The sequence below is a fragment of the Peromyscus californicus genome, unplaced genomic scaffold (genome assembly GCF_007827085.1).
Source record: "Peromyscus californicus insignis strain IS unplaced genomic scaffold, ASM782708v3 Scaffold_18__1_contigs__length_77618521, whole genome shotgun sequence".
NCBI lineage: Eukaryota > Metazoa > Chordata > Mammalia > Rodentia > Cricetidae > Peromyscus > Peromyscus californicus.
The window spans coordinates 6,550,209-6,569,792 of record NW_026294480.1 but is presented as its reverse complement, the minus strand read 5'-3'; the positions used below and the strand labels follow the sequence as shown (position 1 = coordinate 6,569,792).

Below are 19,584 nucleotides of genomic sequence, written 5' to 3'. Positions count from 1 at the left end.
AAGGTGTCTTCAGTGTTTTTGATCTTAGCCATTGTGACAGGCATAAGGTGGTATCTCAGAGTTGTTTTGATTTGCATTTCCCTGATAATAAGGGATGTTGAGCAATTCCTTAAATGTCTTTCAGCCATTTGAGTTTCCTCTGTTGAGAATTCTCTGTTTAGTTCTATAGCCCATTTCTTAATTGGACTGTTGGGCATTTTGATGTCTAACTTCTTGAGTTCTTTATATATTCTGGATATCAGTCCTCTGTCAGATGTGGGGTTGGTGAAGACCTTCTCCCATTCTGTAGGCTGTCACTTTGCCTTGTTGACCATATCCTTTGCTCTACAAAAGCTTCTCAGTTTCAAGAGGTCCCATTGATTGATTGTTTCTCTCAGTGTCTGTGCTACTGGCATTATATTTAGGAAGTGATCTCCTATGCCAATGTGTTCAAGACTACTTCCTACTTTCTCTTCTAGCAGATTCAGGGTAGCTGGATTTATGTTGAGGTCTTTGATCCACTTGGACCTAAGTTTTGTGCACAGTGACAGATATGGATCTATTTGCAGCCTTCTACACGTTGATATCCAGTTATGCTAGCACCATTTGTTGAAGATCCTTTTTTTTCCATTGTACAGTTTTGGTTTCTTTGTCAAAAATTATATGTTCATAGGTGTGTGGATTAATGTCAGGGTCTTCAATTTGATTCCATTGGTCCACATGTCGGTTTTTATGCCAGTACCAAGCTGTTTTTATTACTGTAGCTTTATAGTAGACCTTGAAGTCAGGGATCGTGATGCCTCCAGAGGTTGTTTTATTGTACAGGATTATTTTGGCTATCCTGGGTTTTTTGTTTTTCCATATGAAGTTGAGTATTATTCTTTCCAAGTCTGTGAAGAATTGTGTTGGTATTTTGATGGGGATTGCATTGAATCTGTAGATTACTTTTGGTAAGATTGCCAATTTTACTATGTTAATCCTGCCTATCCATGAGCATGGGAGATCTTTCCATTTTCTGACATCTTCAATTTCTTTTTTCAGGGACTTAAAGTTCTTGTCATATAGGTCCTTCACTTGCTTGGTTAGTGTTACCCCAAGGTATTTTATATCATTTGTGGCTATTGTAAAGGGTGATATATCTCTGATTTCCTTCTTAGCTTGTTTGTCAGTTGTATATAGGAGAGCTACTGATTTTTTTGAGTTGATCTTGTATCCTGCTATGTTGCTGAAGGTGTTTATAAGCTGTATCAGTTCCTTGGTTGAATCTTTGGGGTCACTCAAGTATACTATCATGTCATCTGCAAATAGGGAAGGCTTGACTTCTTCCTTTCCAATTTGTATTCCCTTAATCTTCTTATGTTGTCTTATTGCTCTGGCTAGAACTTCAAGTACTATATTGAATAAATATGGGGAGAGCGGACAGCCTTGCCTCATTCCTGATTTTAGTGGAATCGCTTTGAGTTTCTCTCCATTTAATTTGATGTTGGCTGTTGGCTTGCTGTAAATTGCCTTTATTATGTTTAGGTATGTTCCCTGTATTCCTGATCTCTCCAAGACCTTTATCATGAAGGGGTGTTGGATTTTGTCAAATGCCTTTTCTGCATCCAGTGAGATGATCATGTGGTTTTTTTCTTTGAGTTTGTTTATATGGTGTATTACATTGACGGACTTTTGTATGTTGAACCCCCCTTGCATCCCTGGGATGAAGCCTACCTGATCATGGTGGATAATTGTTTTGATGTGTTCTTGGAGTCTGTTTGCCAGTATTTTATTGAGTATTTTTGCATCAATGTTCATGAGGGAGATTGGTCTGTAGTTCTCTTTCTTTGTTGTATCCTTGTTTCATTTAGGAATAAGGGTAATTGTAGCCTCATAGAAGGAATTTGGTAATGTTCCTTCTGTTTCTATTGTGAGGAACAATTTAAAGAGTATTGGTATTAACTCTTCTTTGAAGATCTGGTAGAATTCTGCATTGAAACCATCTGGTCCTGGGCTTTTTTTGGTTGGGAGACTTTTAATGACTGTTTCTATTTCCTTAGGGGTTATTGGACTATTTAAATCGTTTATCTGGTCTTGATTTAACCTAGGTATGTGGTACCTATCCAGAAAATTATCCATTTCTTTTAGATTTTCCAGTTTTGTGGAGAAGAGGTTTTTGAAGTATGACCTGATGATTCTCTGGATTTCCTCAATGTCTGTTGTTATGTTCCCCTTTTCATTTCTGATTTTGTTAATTTGGATGCTCTCTCTCTGTCTTTTGGTTAGTTTGGACAAGGGCTTGTCTATCTTGTTGATTTTCTCAAAGAACCAACTCTTTGTTTCATTAATTTTTTGTATTGTTCTCTTTGTTTCTATTTTATTGATTTCAGCTCTCACTTTGATAATTTCCTGGCGTGTATTTTTCCTGGGAGACTTTGCTGCTTCTTGTTCTAGAGCTTTCAGGTGTGCTGTTAAGTCACTAGTATGAGATTTCTCCAACTTCTTTATGTGGGCATTTAGTGCTATGAATTTCCCTCTTAGCACTGCTTTCATAGTGTCCCATAAGTTTGGGTATGTGGTTTCTTCATTTTCGTTATCTCTAGGAAGTCTTTAATTTCTTTCTTTATTTCTTCCTTAACCCAATTGGTGATTCAGTTGAGCATTATTCAGTTTCCACGAGATTGTAGGTTTTCTGTAGTTTTTGTTGTTGTTGAAATCTAACTTTAAACCATGGTGGTCTGATAGAACGCAGGAGGTTATTCCAATTGTTTTGTATCTGTTGAAATTTGCTTTGTGGCCAAGCATGTGGTCGATTTTAGAGAAGGTTCCATGGGGTGCTGAGAAGAAGGTATATTCTTTTTTGTTAGGATGGAATGTTCTGTAGATATCGATTAAGTCCATTTGAGTCATAACATCAGTTAAATCCTTTATTTCTCTGTTAAGTTTTGATTTGGGAGATCTGTCCAGTGGTGAAAGTGGGGTATTGAAGTTTCCCACTATTAATGTGTGGGGTTGTATATGTGGTTTAAGCTTTAGTAATGTTTCTTTTACATATATGGGTGCCCTTGTGTTTGGGGCATAAATGTTCAGAACTGAAACTTCATCTTGGTGGATCTTTCCTGTGATGAGTATGTAATGCCCTTCTTGATCTCTTTTGATTAATTTTAGTTTGAAGTCTATTTTGCTGGATATCAGGATGGCTACACCTGCTTGTTTCTTAAGACCGTTTGATTGGAAAGTCTTTTCCCAGCCTTTTATTCTTAGGTAGTGTCCATCTTTGAATTTGAGGTGTGTTTCTTGTATGCAGCAGAAAGATGGGTCCTGCTTTCGTATCCATTCTGTAAGCCTGTGTCTTTTTATAGGTGAATTAAGTCCATTGATATTAAGGGATATTAATGACCAGTGATTGTTCATTCCTGTTATTTTTTTTGGTGGTAGTGTGTGTGTACTTCTCTTCTTTGGGGTTTACTTCTGTGGCTTTATCTATTGTCTGTGTTTTCGAGGGTGTATCTGACTTCCTTAGGTTCTAATTTTCCTTCTAGTGCTTTCTGTAGGGCTGGGTTTGTGGATAAGTATTGTTTAAATCTAGCTTTGTCTTGGAATGTCTTGTTTACTCCATCTATAATGATTGAACAAGACATTCCAAGACATTCCAAGATGATCTTGTTGAATATATTTTCTGTGCCTTTGAAAATCTTCTCCTTCCTCTATCCCTATTATTCGTAGGTTTGCTCTTTTCATGGTGTCCCAAATTTCTTGGACATTTTGGGTCATGACTTTGCTGGCTTTAGTGTTTTCTTTGACTGATGAATCTATTTCTTCTACCGTATCTTCAATGCCAGAGATCCTCTCTTCCATCTCTTGCATTCTGTTGGTTATACTTGCATCTGAAGTTCCCATTCGTTTACTCAGATTTTCTATTTCCAGCATTCCCTCTGTTTGTGTCTTCATCATTATTTCTATTTTCCTTTTCAGGTCTTGGACTGTTTCCTTCATCTGTTTCATTGCTTTTTCATGATTTTCTTTCAGGGCTTTATTGTTTTCTTCCAGGGCTTTATTGTTTTCTTCTGCTTTATTTGTCCTTTCCTCTAGTTTTTTATAGCATTCTTCCCATTTTTTGTTTGTCTTTTCCTCAATTTCATTTGTGATTCCTTCTATATAAGCCTCTACCTTCTTCATGATCTTATTCATAAGGCTGTTTTCTTCTGCTTCTTCCATTTTTTGATGTTCAGGTCTAGATGTTGGAGGAGGGCTAGGTTCTGGTGATGCTGTATTGCTCTTCATTTTGTTGTATGTACTTCTGCCTTGACGTCTGCCCATCTCCTTGTGGTTTTGTTCTTGGTCTTATCAGCACACTCTTATCAGCGCATATATATATATATGTATATGTTTAATATATATACTAGATATACATGTTATTTATCTCTAAGGAAAAATGTAAACCACAAAATTTCTAGGAAAATGAATGGATGTAGAATTATGATATTAAGGTCATTCAATCTCTGAAAAAACTAAGTGTTTTCTTCATATGCATAATCAGACAGTAATATATGTACACATGTGAACAAGTTTATAGATAATTATACATATCTAGAAAAGTGATCAAAATTTCTTTAAGGTTTATTAAAATGCAAAATCACATGCACAAACATTAAAAAACAAGACTAAAACCTGAGTCGAATCACAAGCCACTTCTAATACCCACCATAGCTCACTTCCTCACTCAATAATGGCCTGCACACTCCTCTGCTCCATCACACAGTGTTAAATCCAATGTGAAGTCTTCTGCTTCCATTCTGAGTGTCCATTCTAACTATACAAAAGCTCATGAGTTCTGTAGTGTTCAGGTCATGTTAATTCTTGTGTGTGATTTTTTTCAACATTTTAAATAATAGAGTTAAAAATTTTTTTTTAAAAAAAAAGAGAGATGAGCAGAGCCACGTGAGAGTGGTCTATACTATTTTCTCTTGAAAATGTGTATTTCTGCTATACTATTCACTTCTCAAGCTTGTTCCCTGAGAAGCTTTCTACACAGGGTGCAGCTCTGAAAAAATTGTTCCTTTATAGAAAAAATGAATATCCATAAAGGATATTTCCATTTGGAAGGCAACCTCCCTTTTTGTGCCAGGAATAAATTATAACTAGGTCTCCAGAGACTCCAAGCAGAGAGAAAACACTGACTCAAATACACCTAGAAAACTTGACCTTTGTTTGGGGTGCCTTGTTAGCAACTTCCTAGCTATTCTTTGTTAAAACTACATTTCCACACAGCAACCTTTCTATATTATTGTCAAGGATTTAATCTTGAGGTTTAGATCCTCTCTATGTGATCCATTCTAGAGGTTTATTCATTTCTCTGTGTTCTACCTAATGTGTATATGACATTTACATGTTAATAAACTGTTTATGCAAAAAAAATTAACTATAGAAGGTATGTGCGATGTTGTCTTGCAACTTTTTGTCCACCAAGTTCATTTGACTGTTACATTCTTTTCCTAATGTTAGTAACGATGGATAACCAGGAACCAAAGCATCTGTCGTAAAATGGATGTAGGAGGGAGGTAAGGGAGGGTGGGGAGGCCACTGTTCATCGTTGCTCTGTTGTACTCATAGCAAAGCCAAGTAGAAGATACAAGGTGAGTCTAACTGCATCTAATTTCTGCAAAGCCATCCCTGTCTCTTCCCTGAGGTTACACTGATGCAGAACACCTTAGTTCTCAGCATCTGAGCATCTTAGTGTCCCCCCACCCCCCACCCCCCGTGTGTGCCGACATAGATTTGCTGGAACCTGGAAGCCTCTCAGATTGACTGTCTCTCACAGCAACCATCAATTGCCAATAGCTCCTCCACTCATGGTGAGACATAATGAGGTCATCAAGAATCTATGGTTTTATAGCTGGTTTTAGCCTGTGCAGGTGTTGTTCTAGTAGTAATAGCCACAGTGTGATTATGCATGGAATGGTCCTGACATTTCCAGCAAATTCTGTTTCACTGTACACATCTACTACATACAGTTCTGACAGTCTTTTTACCTCTTCTCTCTAAAGGATCACTGAGTTTTGGGACTAGGGGTGTGGTATAAGTGTGCTGTGGAATAATATTTTTGTCTACTGTGAAGATGTGTCACTCTGATTTGTTTAATAAAAAGCTGAATGGCTAATAGCTAGGCAGAATTTCCAGGCACAGAGGACACTAGGAAGAAGAAGGGCAGAGTTGCCAGGGCATGCAGAGCAAGCAGGATGGGCACTATGGAGATGAGGTAATAAACCACGAGGTAGAAAGTAAATTAATATAAATGAGTTAAGCTATAAGAGCTAGTTAGAAACAAGCCTAAGCTATCGGTGGAGTTTTCATGATTAATAATAAGTTCTGTGTCATTGTTGTGGAGTCAATGATCCTGATGAAAGTCTGACTACATAGGTGTCCAGTTTAGATCAGTGCCCTCCACAGGCTATGATTCTCTACATTATGAACAATTGTGAGTCTATGTATTATTCTCTATCTACCACATAATTCATGCTTTCTGATGAGTGTTGAGAGGTGTCTGAATCTGTGTGCATAAAGGTAAGAACGTGGATGTATTTAGCTACTATGTCCACTAAGTCCAAAGGGAAGGAGTATAATGACCCCTATCTTTAGTGACCTCTGTTGAATAACTCAAGCATCTGCCTTGTGGACCTCTGGCCTCCAGGCTTGCAAAGGAAGCAGGGATGAAGGGCAGGTCCGCCATCATCTCTGGGAGGTGACTCAAAGAGGCTGGTCTGGCTAGGCCTTTACAGTCCAGGTTTTTTTCTCCTTCAGCAGCATTCTTTCCTTAGCTGTACCTGGTGGATCCACAGGATGGCACCTGCAACTTGCTGTTTAAATGAATGCCCACAGTTGAGCCTGCTGTACTGACTGGCCTCTTGGCTGATTCTGTCTTATGGTACTTAAAGCTTTTCTTGGGACTCCTTACAGCATTAGGCATTGACCTGCCATCCTGGAACTGGCTTTGCTAGGGGGAGAAAATTGTAAAGTCAGGGTAAGGTCACAGTCCATTGAACTATGGTGTAAATTCCATACCATTTGCCTGGCAGTTTAGATGCAAAGATCCCCTATTGACAGCATCCTCATAAGTCACAGAGACACTGAAGGCAGAGTAATTCCTATTTGCCTCTATAAGGCTTGAGAAATTTAGGGTGTGGGTACAGACTCCTCCACTTGGCAACTGAATTCATCCCACTCTCACGTGAGACATGAGGAGAAATTCATCTTCCTTATAGCTAAGGTGGTTTTCCTGATATGACCTACATGCCAGAGGGAGGCTGGAGTAACAGACTTCCAACAAGTCTTATTTACCCATGCATCCTTATCCTCTAGTATGGCTAGCATGCCATTTACTCTAATAGGGTCTGTGTCCCATCCAAGGAAAATGGTGCTACTTGAGCCTGGAATGTCTGGCCAGGCAAGGGTATTGCAAATTGAACCCCTTTTTATTCAAGTATTCATTTTTCAAAATCGTACATATATGATTGAGTATTATGCCCTATTAAACAAACTAAATTTAAACATGATTTGAGATGTGTGCTTTAGGATGTACTTCAACAGCATGTACAGAGGACTAAAGAATGAGAGATATAATTGGATTTTCCTTCCCATCTCATTCATCTCTGTGAATAAATTTCATTTGGACTTAACATGACTAGAAACACAATTCTAGGCACATTAGAGACACTTAATCATTTATATAAGTCAGTGATTGTTAATGTTGAGACTTCAATTACCTTGTATTAACAGTTCACAGTAAATCAGTAAACTTGAGATTGAGATGACTTTTTTGGATCTGTATCAATAGTAAAGTAAGACCTGCACCTACAATGTTTCATTGTTGATGATCATATATCCACTAATCAAATACATCCTTTCTGCTGAGTGAGTGCAACTGACACAGGTCTTTATTTCAATGTCATGGCAATTTCTATGACATGACATTTAGAATTATATGAGAAATGCTGTTCTGAACTTAAAATAAATGAGATTCTTTATTCTGGAATCAAATATGATAATGTGTTTTGCTAGCATTTCCTGGGGAGAAAAAGACTAATGTCATTCAGCCCAGATTGTTACCAATGCAACTGTTTCACCAAAGTCCAACATGGTGAGAAATATGAGTTTATGGAGATTCTTACACACTCAGGGGAGATGTTATTACAAGAGCATGGGTGACATCTCTGGGAAAAACAACAGTAACTGTACCACAGCTCAGATCTCATATTCAGGGTACTCAACAAAGTTATGACATGGTAAGTTTCATGAAACAATTATAGTTATAGAAGAAAAAGTCATAAGTCAAGGCAAGTTTCAAACACACTGCTTGAACAAACTGGTAGGAAGGTTACAACAAAGAGAAGTCTCTACTGTTCTTTGGTGACATTCTTAGCATTTGTGCTGGTGGAAGTCAGATGTTCCTGTTGAGATTCTAAAATAATTAAGGTAATAATATTCTCCACTATGGATTCATTTGGGTTGGACAAGTTCTGATGATTACCAAAGATTTTGCCATACTCCACACACTCACAGAATTTGTATTCAGAATGAATGATTTGATGTCTTTTAAGTGCTAAAGATATGTAAACTTTTTACATTTGTAGGATTTCTCTCCAGTATGAACTGTCTTGTGTCGAGTAAGGCTATAAAGATTAACAAAGGCTTTGCCACATTCCCCACACTTGTGTGGGTTGTTTTCAGAGTGAATATTTTGATGTCTTTTAAGGTCTGAAGAATAGGTAAAGACTTTGTCACACTCGTCACACTTGTAGAGTTTCTCTCCTGTATGAACCGCCTTGTGTCTATTAAGGGCTGATTGATTACGAAAGGCTTTGTGACATTCTTCACACTTGTATGGTTTTTCTCCAGTATGAATTATTAGGTGTTTTTTAAGGTCTAAAGTAGAGTAAAACATTTTTTCACATTCTTCACACTTGTAAGATTTCTCCCCTGTATGACGCAATTTGTGCAGAGGAAGGTATGAGAGCATACAAAAGGTTTTGCCACATTCTTCACATTTGTGTGGTTTCTCCACAGTGTGAGATCTCTTGTGCACAGAAAGTTCTGCATGAGTACAAAAGATCTTGCCGCACACTACACATATGTAGGGTTTCTCTCCACGATGAATTCTTTCATGCCTCTTCAGTTTTGAAGGATAGGCAAACTTTTTGCCACACCTTTCACATTTGTGTCGTTTCTCTCCAGTATGGACTATTTTGTGCTGAGTCAGGGAAGAATTGCTAGAAAAGGCTTTTCCACAGACTTCACACTTGTACAGTTTCTCTTGACAGTGAAGTCTTCTATGTTTCTTTAGGTCAGAAGTAGAGTAAAACATTTGGCCACATCCTTCACATTGGTAGGATTTCTCTCCAATATGACATAACTTGTGCTGAATCATGGAAAATTTAGAAGCAAAGGCTTTCCCACACTCTTCACACTTGTACGATTTCTCTCTAGAATGAACAAACTTGTGCTTAGCAAGGGTAGAAAGCTTAGAAAAGGCTCTGCCACATTCCCCACACTTGTAGGGATTGTCTTCAGAGTGAATTCTTTGATGTATTTTAAGGTCTGAAGAATAAGAAAAAAATTTGCCACATTCTTCACACTTGTAGGGTTTCTCTCCACAATGAACTCTTTGATGTTTCTTAAGGAATGAAGGATCATAAAAAGCTTTGCCACATTCTTCACACTTGTAGGGTTTTTCTCCAGAATGAATTCTTTGATGTTGCTTCAGCATTGATGGATAGTAAAATGATTTGCCACATTCTTCACACTTGTAGGGTTTTTCTCCAGTATGGTTTTTCTGGTGTACAGAAAGTGTTGAACGAGTACTAAAGGCCTTATGACATTCTTCACACTTGTAGGGTTTTTCTCCAGTATGAATTCTCTGGTGTATAGAAAGTTTAGAGCGAGTATTAAAGGTTTTACAACAATCTTCACACTTGTAGGGTTTGTCTCCAGTATGAAGTCTCTGATGTATAGAAAGTGTTGAGCGAGAACTAAAGGCCTTACCACATTCTTCACATTTGAAGGGTTTCTCCCTTGTATGAATTCTCTGGCGTTGAATAAGGAGTGAATTATCACCAAAGACCTTGCTGTAATCATTACATTCATTGGGTGTTGTCCCTGTTGAGCAAAAGTTGAGATAGGAACAAAAGCTTAGCAACATTCTTCATACATATAATGTTTACCTTTGAAATGGAGATGGTTACTCATATATGTTTAACCTTAAATGAGAAACTACAATACATTTCAACTCCTATACACAATGAGCATAATTCAGAAAACACAGTAGGCAGAAACAACTGGAATAAAAGCACAACCAAATAGAACATAGAAATAATGGATAATGGCATATTATTCAAAGTTAAATAGCTAAATAAATTGTGACAGATAAAATTATGGAAACTTTTAAGATAATTTTGCTAACAGAAAAGCCCATTAAATAATACAGGTGTTATATGGCTAGACAGATATGAAATTATAAAGTAGACATCCTTGGAAAAGAGTAATTTTATTGTGACTTTGTGAGATAGGACGAACAGAAATACATAATTTTTATCTTAAGTAAAAAGTCGAAGGCAAAAAAAGACATGCTTCAAAATAAGTAGACTGTCCACAACTATTAAATAATTTATCTCAAGGATTTAGGATGGTATTCTACATTTTATTTTGATGACATGAAAATATATGCCTGAAGGTTATGAAGTTATGAAAACCCTTCATGTTCAGCTGTAAATAACAGAACTTTCACTGAAGACAACCTGTCAATGAATAGATAATAACATTAACCTAATTTCTAAGGACTAATTCACTTACAATATTAAATAACCTCTGAGTAATGAGGGAGAGAGACAATGTGCAAGGCACAGACATATAAGGACTTGTGATTACATAGAAGTGGAAACACACAGTTCTCATGTTCACAGAATTAGACCTAACAGATCTCTTTACCTTACACTGTCCTGATGTGTTTTATAATTGGATATTCCACCTATGTAAATATATAGATTACATGCAGACAAATGCTTATAGGCCTTGTGCCCTGTCCAGATATGAACACAGAACATCAAACTGCAAAGTAAAGAAAAAATCTTGAATCTACAGAATCCTGAAAGCTTATTGATGAGCTATCAAACACATTCTCCGAGTTGTAGACAGTTTTACATTTGACTGTATGTCCCCAAAGTACATGCATTTTAAATCATTGTTACTGAGTGTGTGATAGGAGAAAAATGAGAAGATATTTTCATCATTCATAAAGAACTCAGATGAGATGACTTTCATTAATACGAATGTATGCAATATGAAAGAAACTTATGTGTGAATTTCCTGTCTTATAATGGTTTCACACAAGGTCTTTAGAAATTATGCAACTCTCAGATGTGAACAAACAGTGCAAAGTCTGTTACTGAACTGCCCAAAGGGACTCCATTTTGCCTGAGTTTTATCCAACTGCTCCCCCAGCTAACTAACCAAACCTACTGAGAAAATGCTCTCATGTAGCCTCACCTGCAGCTTTGGAAGAGCCACTGTTTTACAACATAAATTGAATCAATAAAACTGACAAATTTGAAATTTCAGGCTCCTGGTTAGCCTCTGGTATGAGGTAATTCGGGGTTTGGCTCTATCAGCCAAACATGGTTCACTTCAGGAAAAGACTTCTTTCTGGTGTGAACCTGCTCCCCACAGCCAGAAAATACATGACTCCAGTCAGGTGTTGCGTGGTCTTCCCCTCTGTCCCCTGGAGATGCAACATTTGCAGGAACCTACAAGATTTCTGCCAATCAAGGGACTCAGACTCTCTCTGGGTCTCCCAGGCTTGGTGGATTGGTACAGGAAAGGTGTCCCTGAGATGGTCCATGATACCATAACACTCACACCAGAGCCGGATTCCCAGAATGACCCCTATGTTTCCTGACAAAGAAAGACTGTGTTCCGAGGAGGTAGGTGCAGATATGTTGTCTGGTGTAGTCTCTGGTAAAGGGAATGAATGGTGATGAGGGATCCTACCCGGACTTTCCCACTAAGAGTGAAAACATTGGTGGTGGAGGTCCTACTCGGAGACTTTTGATGAAATCCTTGTCTTTTGTTTATTTCCGTGTCTGGTCTAGTTTCTCGTAATGGGGGTGAATTCTGATGGATACTTCTCCCAGGAAACTTCCTCTGAGAATCAAGACATTGACTGAAGAAGTAATGGATACAAATTTTCTGTTAAATCCTTGTCTTGTATCATTTCTTTGGATGCTGAACGAACGACTGCATAATCCACTCCATCTATGCTGTCTTCTCTATTGTTCTGTGCCTTGCTTTTTGTCCCTTTCCCTGACCCTCATCATGGAACAGAGATCAGGCCACTCTCTGGGCTCACTCTGGATTCCATGTGGCTGGAAGCTGCGGGGTTCCTCTATCCTTGCTCCATGAGCAGTACCAACCTCCTTTCTGAGTTTGTATGAGTGGTTCTTGGAAACTCCATGTCTCTTCCTCTTCAATCCACTCATCCCCAGCATTGAGCTCACTCCTGATAGTCTTTTCAAGACTCCAAACTCAGCAAACTCCTAGCCCCATATACCCAAAGGGCTCCTTTGGTTGCTGGGATTGAGCCATATAATCTCACTGGCACATCCATGCACAGTAAGATCTCAGTGGAGGCAGGACAACCTACACCTCAGGACACAATGGGGAGTGGGAGCCTCCAGACTAGCAGTTGCAGTGTGGGCATGAGCAGATTCCTAGTTATTCCAGGGGCCTACCCAGCTTGTAGGTCCAAGATTCTAGCTCACTGTGAACAAGAAGTTATAGTCAGTTTTTCTGTGGGAGAGTTCCTTCAGTGCACTGCTTGTGAAGTAGGAGACTGGAGACAGAAGTTATGTTGGGTCCTTTCTACTGGATATGCAAGCCTGATTCCTCTGACATGTGACATTCTGTCTGTTCTTGGGACTCCTTTGCCCTGTGGCTGAGGTCAGCCCTTGTTTCTGCTCCACCAAGCCTGGATACTCTTGTTTTCATTTCTAGAACTTTCAGAGTTCCTTAGATGTCTAGTTTTTGTGGTTTTCTGTTTAAATGTCTCTAGGCTACAGGTACTTGTGTATTAAGCTTAGCGGTTGATCCACAAAGAAGCCACTATGTCCCTGTCTCATAGGATTCTATTATCCTAAAGCCTGGTATCTTTATAACAGGGGAAATACATCTAGAGCTATTCAGGTTGTCTGCCCACATGTGCTGACACAAACCAGCTATGGATATGTAAATCACTGGGTTTAGTCTTATAAACAAATGCCTTTTGCGTATAGATAATATTTTTTAAATAGTTATATGCTGTTTTTAGCTCACTGAAAACCTGGCTCTAGAGATAGGATTTGCCCCACTCACTTCAAACCTAAGCATATTTGTCTCCGAGTTTCTTCCAATGCCCTGTCCTGGGTCAGGCTGGCTCCCTGACTCTCTGACAGGCAGAAGGAGAACAATAAGACAGTCTAAGAAAAGACACTATGTGCTTGAGAACGGCTAAGAAGCAAACTACTTCATGTAAAAGCTATTATTTATTCAGTATACCTCATGGTAGGAATATGGACATCATAAAAACAACTAATGGGATCCTCATCGTTAAAGGGGATTTAAAAAGACACTCTGTCTAAAATTTATCAATAGTAATCTCAAAATCATAGTCAGTTAAATTCTGTTAATGTTTATGTTTACTTAATAATGATCATGATAAGTCTACATACTATCTAAATCATGAAGACTGTCATGTTTTCTATAAGGTTTACCTGGAATCTTTCAAGGTGCTATGGTTTAACAGTGTGTGCACCAGTAATATGAATGAATCTCATTACCCTTGCTGTGTAGTTTGGATTCAACCTTCTTTTATGTAATTGATGTTGCACAGTATCTTCTAAGCTGAACAATGACCATCTTCATAATTCTAGCTGTGTTGATAAAAGCAATCACAGCTGGGCTTGTCAAATGTTAATATTAATCAAAAAAAGGAGCTAGAGTCAAGGTCACTGAATTCTCATGTGAGTATCCAGTCACTTCTCCCAGATAGTTGCAAGGAATGAGGCTTTGACTACATGAGGTCTCAAGGTTTTCTGGAGACACTAGGGCATATAGGCCAGAAAAATCAAAACTCAGGTGCAGGTGTCTACCTATTCAGTGATGGGAAACCTGTTGTATTGGCTAAAGGGCCACATGAAAATAGATACTGCCTAACAACCTCTGCTTTGGGAAATTCTGTTACATCAAATGATAAATTTACTTGTTAATATTATCTTGTCTCATCTGAAATTGCTTAACCAAGGGGGTATATGTAAAGGATCAGATGTCTGGGCCAAAGGAAGTGAGGTGCTTTAATCGAATCTGCAGATTGAACTCCTGTTCTATACTTACCCTCTTGGTTCTTGTTTGCAAAAAATCTTCTCTCATCCAAGGCTATTGATATCTTGTTAAAGCTCTTGTTAAGAAATATGGGCTGGAGAGATGGCTCAGAGGTTAAGAGCACTGACTGCTCTTCCAGAGGTCCTGAGTTCAATTCCCAGCAACCACATGGTGGCTCACAACCACCTAATGAGATCTGGCTCCCTCTTCTGGTCATACATGCTGTATACATAATAAATAAATAAATCTTTTAAAAAAAAAAAAAAAAAAAAAGAAATAAACTATCTCCAGATCAGTGAAACCATTTAAAATAAAAGACATAAATCTGAGGTTATATCTTTTAAAAAGGGGTTAAATTATTTTAGATTAGATAAGTAACATAAAGAGGGGACCAAACCCAGAAAGTCTTCAGGTGATAGGAGGTCTGACTATATTATACAGGCCTTATGGTAGATGAGACTTAAAGATGATATACTTAACTGTCAAAAGTTCCTAAGGTTATGAAAATCTACTCATGCTAACAAAAACTGACTTAAAGATGACTATCTAGACTAGATGTAAAACAAAGGATAACCAGACTACAACCCACAGCTCCAGAGAAGCTAGGTAACAAGGAGGACCCTAAGAGGGATGCATAGATCACCTTGGGAAGAGGAAATAGATAAGATCTCTATGAGTAAACTGGGGCAGGGGGAGAGGCAGTAGAGGCAAGGGGATGGGGGAGGAGAACATGAGAGAATGGGGTGGTTGAGCTGAGGGAGGGATGGAGTAGGAGAGCAATGAAAGAGATATCTTGTTAGAGGCAGACATTATGGGGTTAGGGAGAAACATACTGCTAGGGAAATTCCTAGGAATCCACAAGGACAACCCCAGCTCAGACTATTAGCAGTAGTGGAGAGGGTGCCTGAACTAGCCTACCCTGGTAATCAGATCGGTGACTACCCTAACTGTCATCGTAGAGCCTTCATCTAGTAACTGATGGAAACAGATGCAGAGATTCACAGCCAAGTACCAGGCCAAGCTCCAGGAGTCCAGTCGAAGAGAGGAAAGAGGGATCTATGAGCGTGTGTGTGTGTGTGTGTGTGTGTGTGTGTGTGTGTGTGTGTGTGTGTGTTTGTCAAGATCATGATGGGGAAAACTACAGAGATAACTGAATCAAGCTCATAGGAACTCATGGCTTTTAGACTGACAGCTGTGGAACCTGCATGGGACCTGACTAGGCCCTCTGATACAGGAGACAATTGCGTAGCTTGGTCTGTTTGAGGGGCCTCTGGCAGTGGGATCAGGATCTATCCCTGGTGCATGAGCTGGCTTTCTGAAGCCCATTACCTATGGTGGGACAACTTGCTCAGCCTTGATGCAGGGGGGAGGGGCTTGGTCTTTCCTCAACTGAATGTTGACTTTGCTGACTTCCTATGGGAGCCATTACCCTTTTGAAGGAGGGGATGGGATAGTTGGGAAGGGGAAAGCTGGGGGGGGGGGGAGGAGAAGGATGAGAGGGGGAATCTGTGGTTGGTATGTAAAAATGAATAAAAAAAATTTCTTAAATTAAAAAAATGACTAATCACTTATGTCTTTGCTAACTTTGTTAAACTTTAGATATTTGGAGAAACTGAGTCAGGACAACTGTGTTGATAATTAATTGTACACCTTTTTATTCATTCTCACAGGTGTCTTTATATAAAGGTTAACCTTTCTATTCTCTCCTCTGGTTGTATTCTTTGTGATAAAACAAGGTCCTTAATGTAGAAGACCTGTTGGATTAATTCAGATTTTTGTAAAGTTCCACCATAAAGATATGAGGACAGGGAGGTTACCAGTTTTTCCATGGACTGTATTTATGTTTAAAGTTTAATTCTGTATAAAGCATTTTCAGATCAAAAAATGCTAAAGTGAGGATTCAAATTTTTAACAGAGATAAATTACTTTCAATTATAAAATCCCAATTAGAGTCTCTAATTTACTGTAAACTGTTACAAAGATAATTAACACAAAATACCTAATGACGAGTCATCTAATGAGTGATTAAATATCTTTAATGTATCCAAATATCTGTTTGTAAATATCATGCTAAACACAAATGTAATTCATTTGCAGAGACAATATTGGAAGAAGAGACCAATCTATATTTTCTATTATACAGGCCAGTGTACATGTTATCTAAGTTAAGCATAAAGCAGGTAACATAAAACAAATTTAATTTTAACTTTTTGCTTAATAGGGGATAATATTCAAATATGAAGTATACATAAAAAAACCGGTTACTGAAATTGAATGCTGAAATAAAAAGTGTTAAATCGACACTACACTTGCATGACAGAATACATCAAGGATCAAACAGCACACTTACCCTCCAATGGGGCAAAGACCATACAAGAGTAAATGGCATGCTAGCCTCATCACAGAATAAGGATGCATAGAGAATAGGACTTGCCAGAATCTGCTGCTCCTGTCTCCCTCAGGCCCGAAGACCAGACTAGGAAATCCTATTCATTATCTATAAGGAAGATGAATTACTCCTCATGTCCCACAAGACGGAATGGATTCTCTCATGCTGTAGAGGATCTTAGATTTTGCACCCACATCCTAAATGTCTCAAGCAATGGAGACACTTATTGCAATCACTCTGCACTCAATGTATTATGAACTGATGTTGAGTATCCTATGTACAGAGGAACCTTGTACCTACACCTGGCACCCAAATGGTATGGGAACTATACTGCTAGTTAGTTCAAACGGTCATGCCCTGTCCCCTGGCTTTCAATATTCCTCCTCCTAACAAAGCTAATCCCAGAGCTGAGCTGTCCATGTCTGATTGTGGAAGGAGTCCTCAGCAAAGTGGTAGATAACATATGACAGAGGCTCTGTCACAGGGCCAGTCAGCACAGCAGGATGAACTGTGGCACTCATTTAAACTAAGTTGCTTGTGCCATGTGTGGACCCACCACAGTCAGGTAAGACAAGTAAAACCACCTGAGGAGGAGGAGACATGGACTGTGAAAGTTCATCCAAACCCCTCTGAGTCACCTTCCAGAGACATCTGGGATGTTCTTCAGTCCTGCTCCCATCACAAACCAGGAACAATGTACACACATCAAGAAAGTTTAAATAATTCAACAAGAGACATTTAGAAGGGACCGTGAAGTCCTTTTCTCCCATTGGACTGGAAATATGAGTCATAATGTTTCCTTCAGGGATAGCAACAATAGCAACCGAGGACTAGACTCTAAAACAAAACATTTCAGTAGCCATCATATATCTGGAAATGACAGGTTTATAAATAAATTTATCTGATGTCTTCAATGACTTATGTAGGGGTATATCCAAGGAACAGTTATTCCTTGTAGATGATATATTTAACTGAAAAAAAATGGAGTCTTGCAACTCTGTAAAAGGCCTAAACCTATTAACTGCTGAGAAAGAGAGGCACACATCTCCTGTTATCATAGCTGGTTTGGTGGGACCAAGGCTGAACACCTTACTCCCAGGCACCACAGGACCTCTCATCCTTCTCTTCCTAGGTCTAATAGTCTCACTCTACATGATTACCTGGTTGTATAACTGTGTTGAAAAATAAAACAGCCTCTGTTTAGTTAGTGGACCTAGTAGCCAATACTACCCCTTATAAAATAAGTCAATGCACTAACTCTTCCCTAAGACCAGTGGGGAATGAACTGTCCACAGTGGCTCTGGTTTGTCTAAGTTTTATCCAACTGCTCCCCTCCCCAAAATCGTTTTCATCAACAGAACTGAAACTGTTGACCTTCTATCACTGCCTGCCTCTCTGTGATGGAATTGTAGGTTTGGACTTATAAACCCAATCATGCCTCACTTCAGTGTAGAAATCTTTCCAGCAAGAGCCTACACTAAACTCCAGCAAATAAATGACTTTTCTGCATAGAGTGACATTTCCCTGAGTCTTACATTACAATGTAGTCTCAAGAAAAAGATAAACCTTGGAAGTCACTGTAAATACATGAACAACTCACCACTGGGGAATTACCAAGCTTAAGAGACTTAAACATCATAAACATCTAAGAGATGTCCTTTGACAACAATAACAAGGAGAGACCTAAAGAATTATCTCCATAATCATGTTTCAATGCAGATGGGAAAGCCTGCCTTTGTTGGATATTTGGACCTCAAATCTGTTCCTGAACCCCCCCACCCCATTCCTACACACCTGAATGCTCGGTGGCTGTTGCTTGTCTCTTCACACCTGAAGGCCCTTGTCTTTGCTCCAGAAATGTCACCAGGAATGGCTTAGAGACAGCAAGATCTGTTTGTCAGAAAAGGGGACAAGATTGCTTAAGTGTTCTTCTACTAGGAATTGGCATGTCCTTTTTAGTACAGTGTTGATAAGAAAGAGATAATACAATAAATGATTGCAGACAAGCAGGCCTTTAAATGTTTTCTGACAGTATTACTATAGTAGAGAAATTTACAGTGTCCAGATTCTGAGTCTCATTTAAAGGGAAAACCATTAAAACTGAATTGTAAAACACTTAACAAGCGTACTCCATGCCTCCTGCCATTGAATTTCTAACAGTCCCACTAGAGTGAAGGAAACGTACATCCAACACTGACAGTTCAAACACACACACATAAAAAAGAAAAACCATCGAAATGTTTCTTAGATATGGAGCAATGTCTCTAATTTTTCTTAAGGTGAAGAATATGAAACTCACTGTTGAAAAGCACAAGCTGCCATGAGATATTGTAGAAAGCGAGGAAGCTACACGTTGATGGTGAAATAAGAATTCACTGTGGATGAGGTGCTCACCCAGGAAATCAAGGTGGCTGTAATTCTCCAGCATCACATCCCTGTACAAATTCCACTGAGAAGGCTCCAGGCATTCCCACTCCTCTGGAGAGAAATCAATGGCCACATCCCAGAAGGACAGCATTTCCTGAAATAAAGATCAATGAATGACATCACACTTTTAATTAATTAAAACCACCAATAAGAACATAAATACCAAGATTCATCAGGCTGGATAGTTCTCCAGCTAGGGTCATTTGAGATGACAGAAACATAATTGAGAAAATGCCTCCCTAAGACTGTCTTGTAGCAAAGCCTAGGTGGCATTTTCTTAGTGATTGATATGAGACAGCACAACCCATTATGGGTGATGTCCACAAGGGCAGGTTGTCCTATATGGTATAGGAAAGCAGAATGATGTGTAACAGTGTGATACGCTTGTATTACACACCACACACACA

The 19,584-nt window shown here is 38.8% G+C and overlaps 1 protein-coding gene across 1 annotated transcript in view; it reads right to left on the bottom strand.

Moving 5' to 3' along the window:
- Positions 1-8,093: 8,093 nt before the first annotated feature.
- The window catches only part of LOC128113813 (zinc finger protein 595-like), a 30,266-nt gene continuing 18,775 nt past the window's right edge, over positions 8,094-19,584 (bottom strand). The window contains exons 6-8 of the mRNA XM_052743755.1: positions 19,145-19,271; positions 18,545-18,640; positions 8,094-10,110 (exon numbers count right to left, since the gene is read on the bottom strand). Coding sequence (XP_052599715.1) covers positions 8,558-10,110; positions 18,545-18,640; positions 19,145-19,271 — 1,776 coding nt within the window. The 3' untranslated portion in view covers positions 8,094-8,557. The remainder of the gene's footprint in view (positions 10,111-18,544; positions 18,641-19,144; positions 19,272-19,584) is intronic.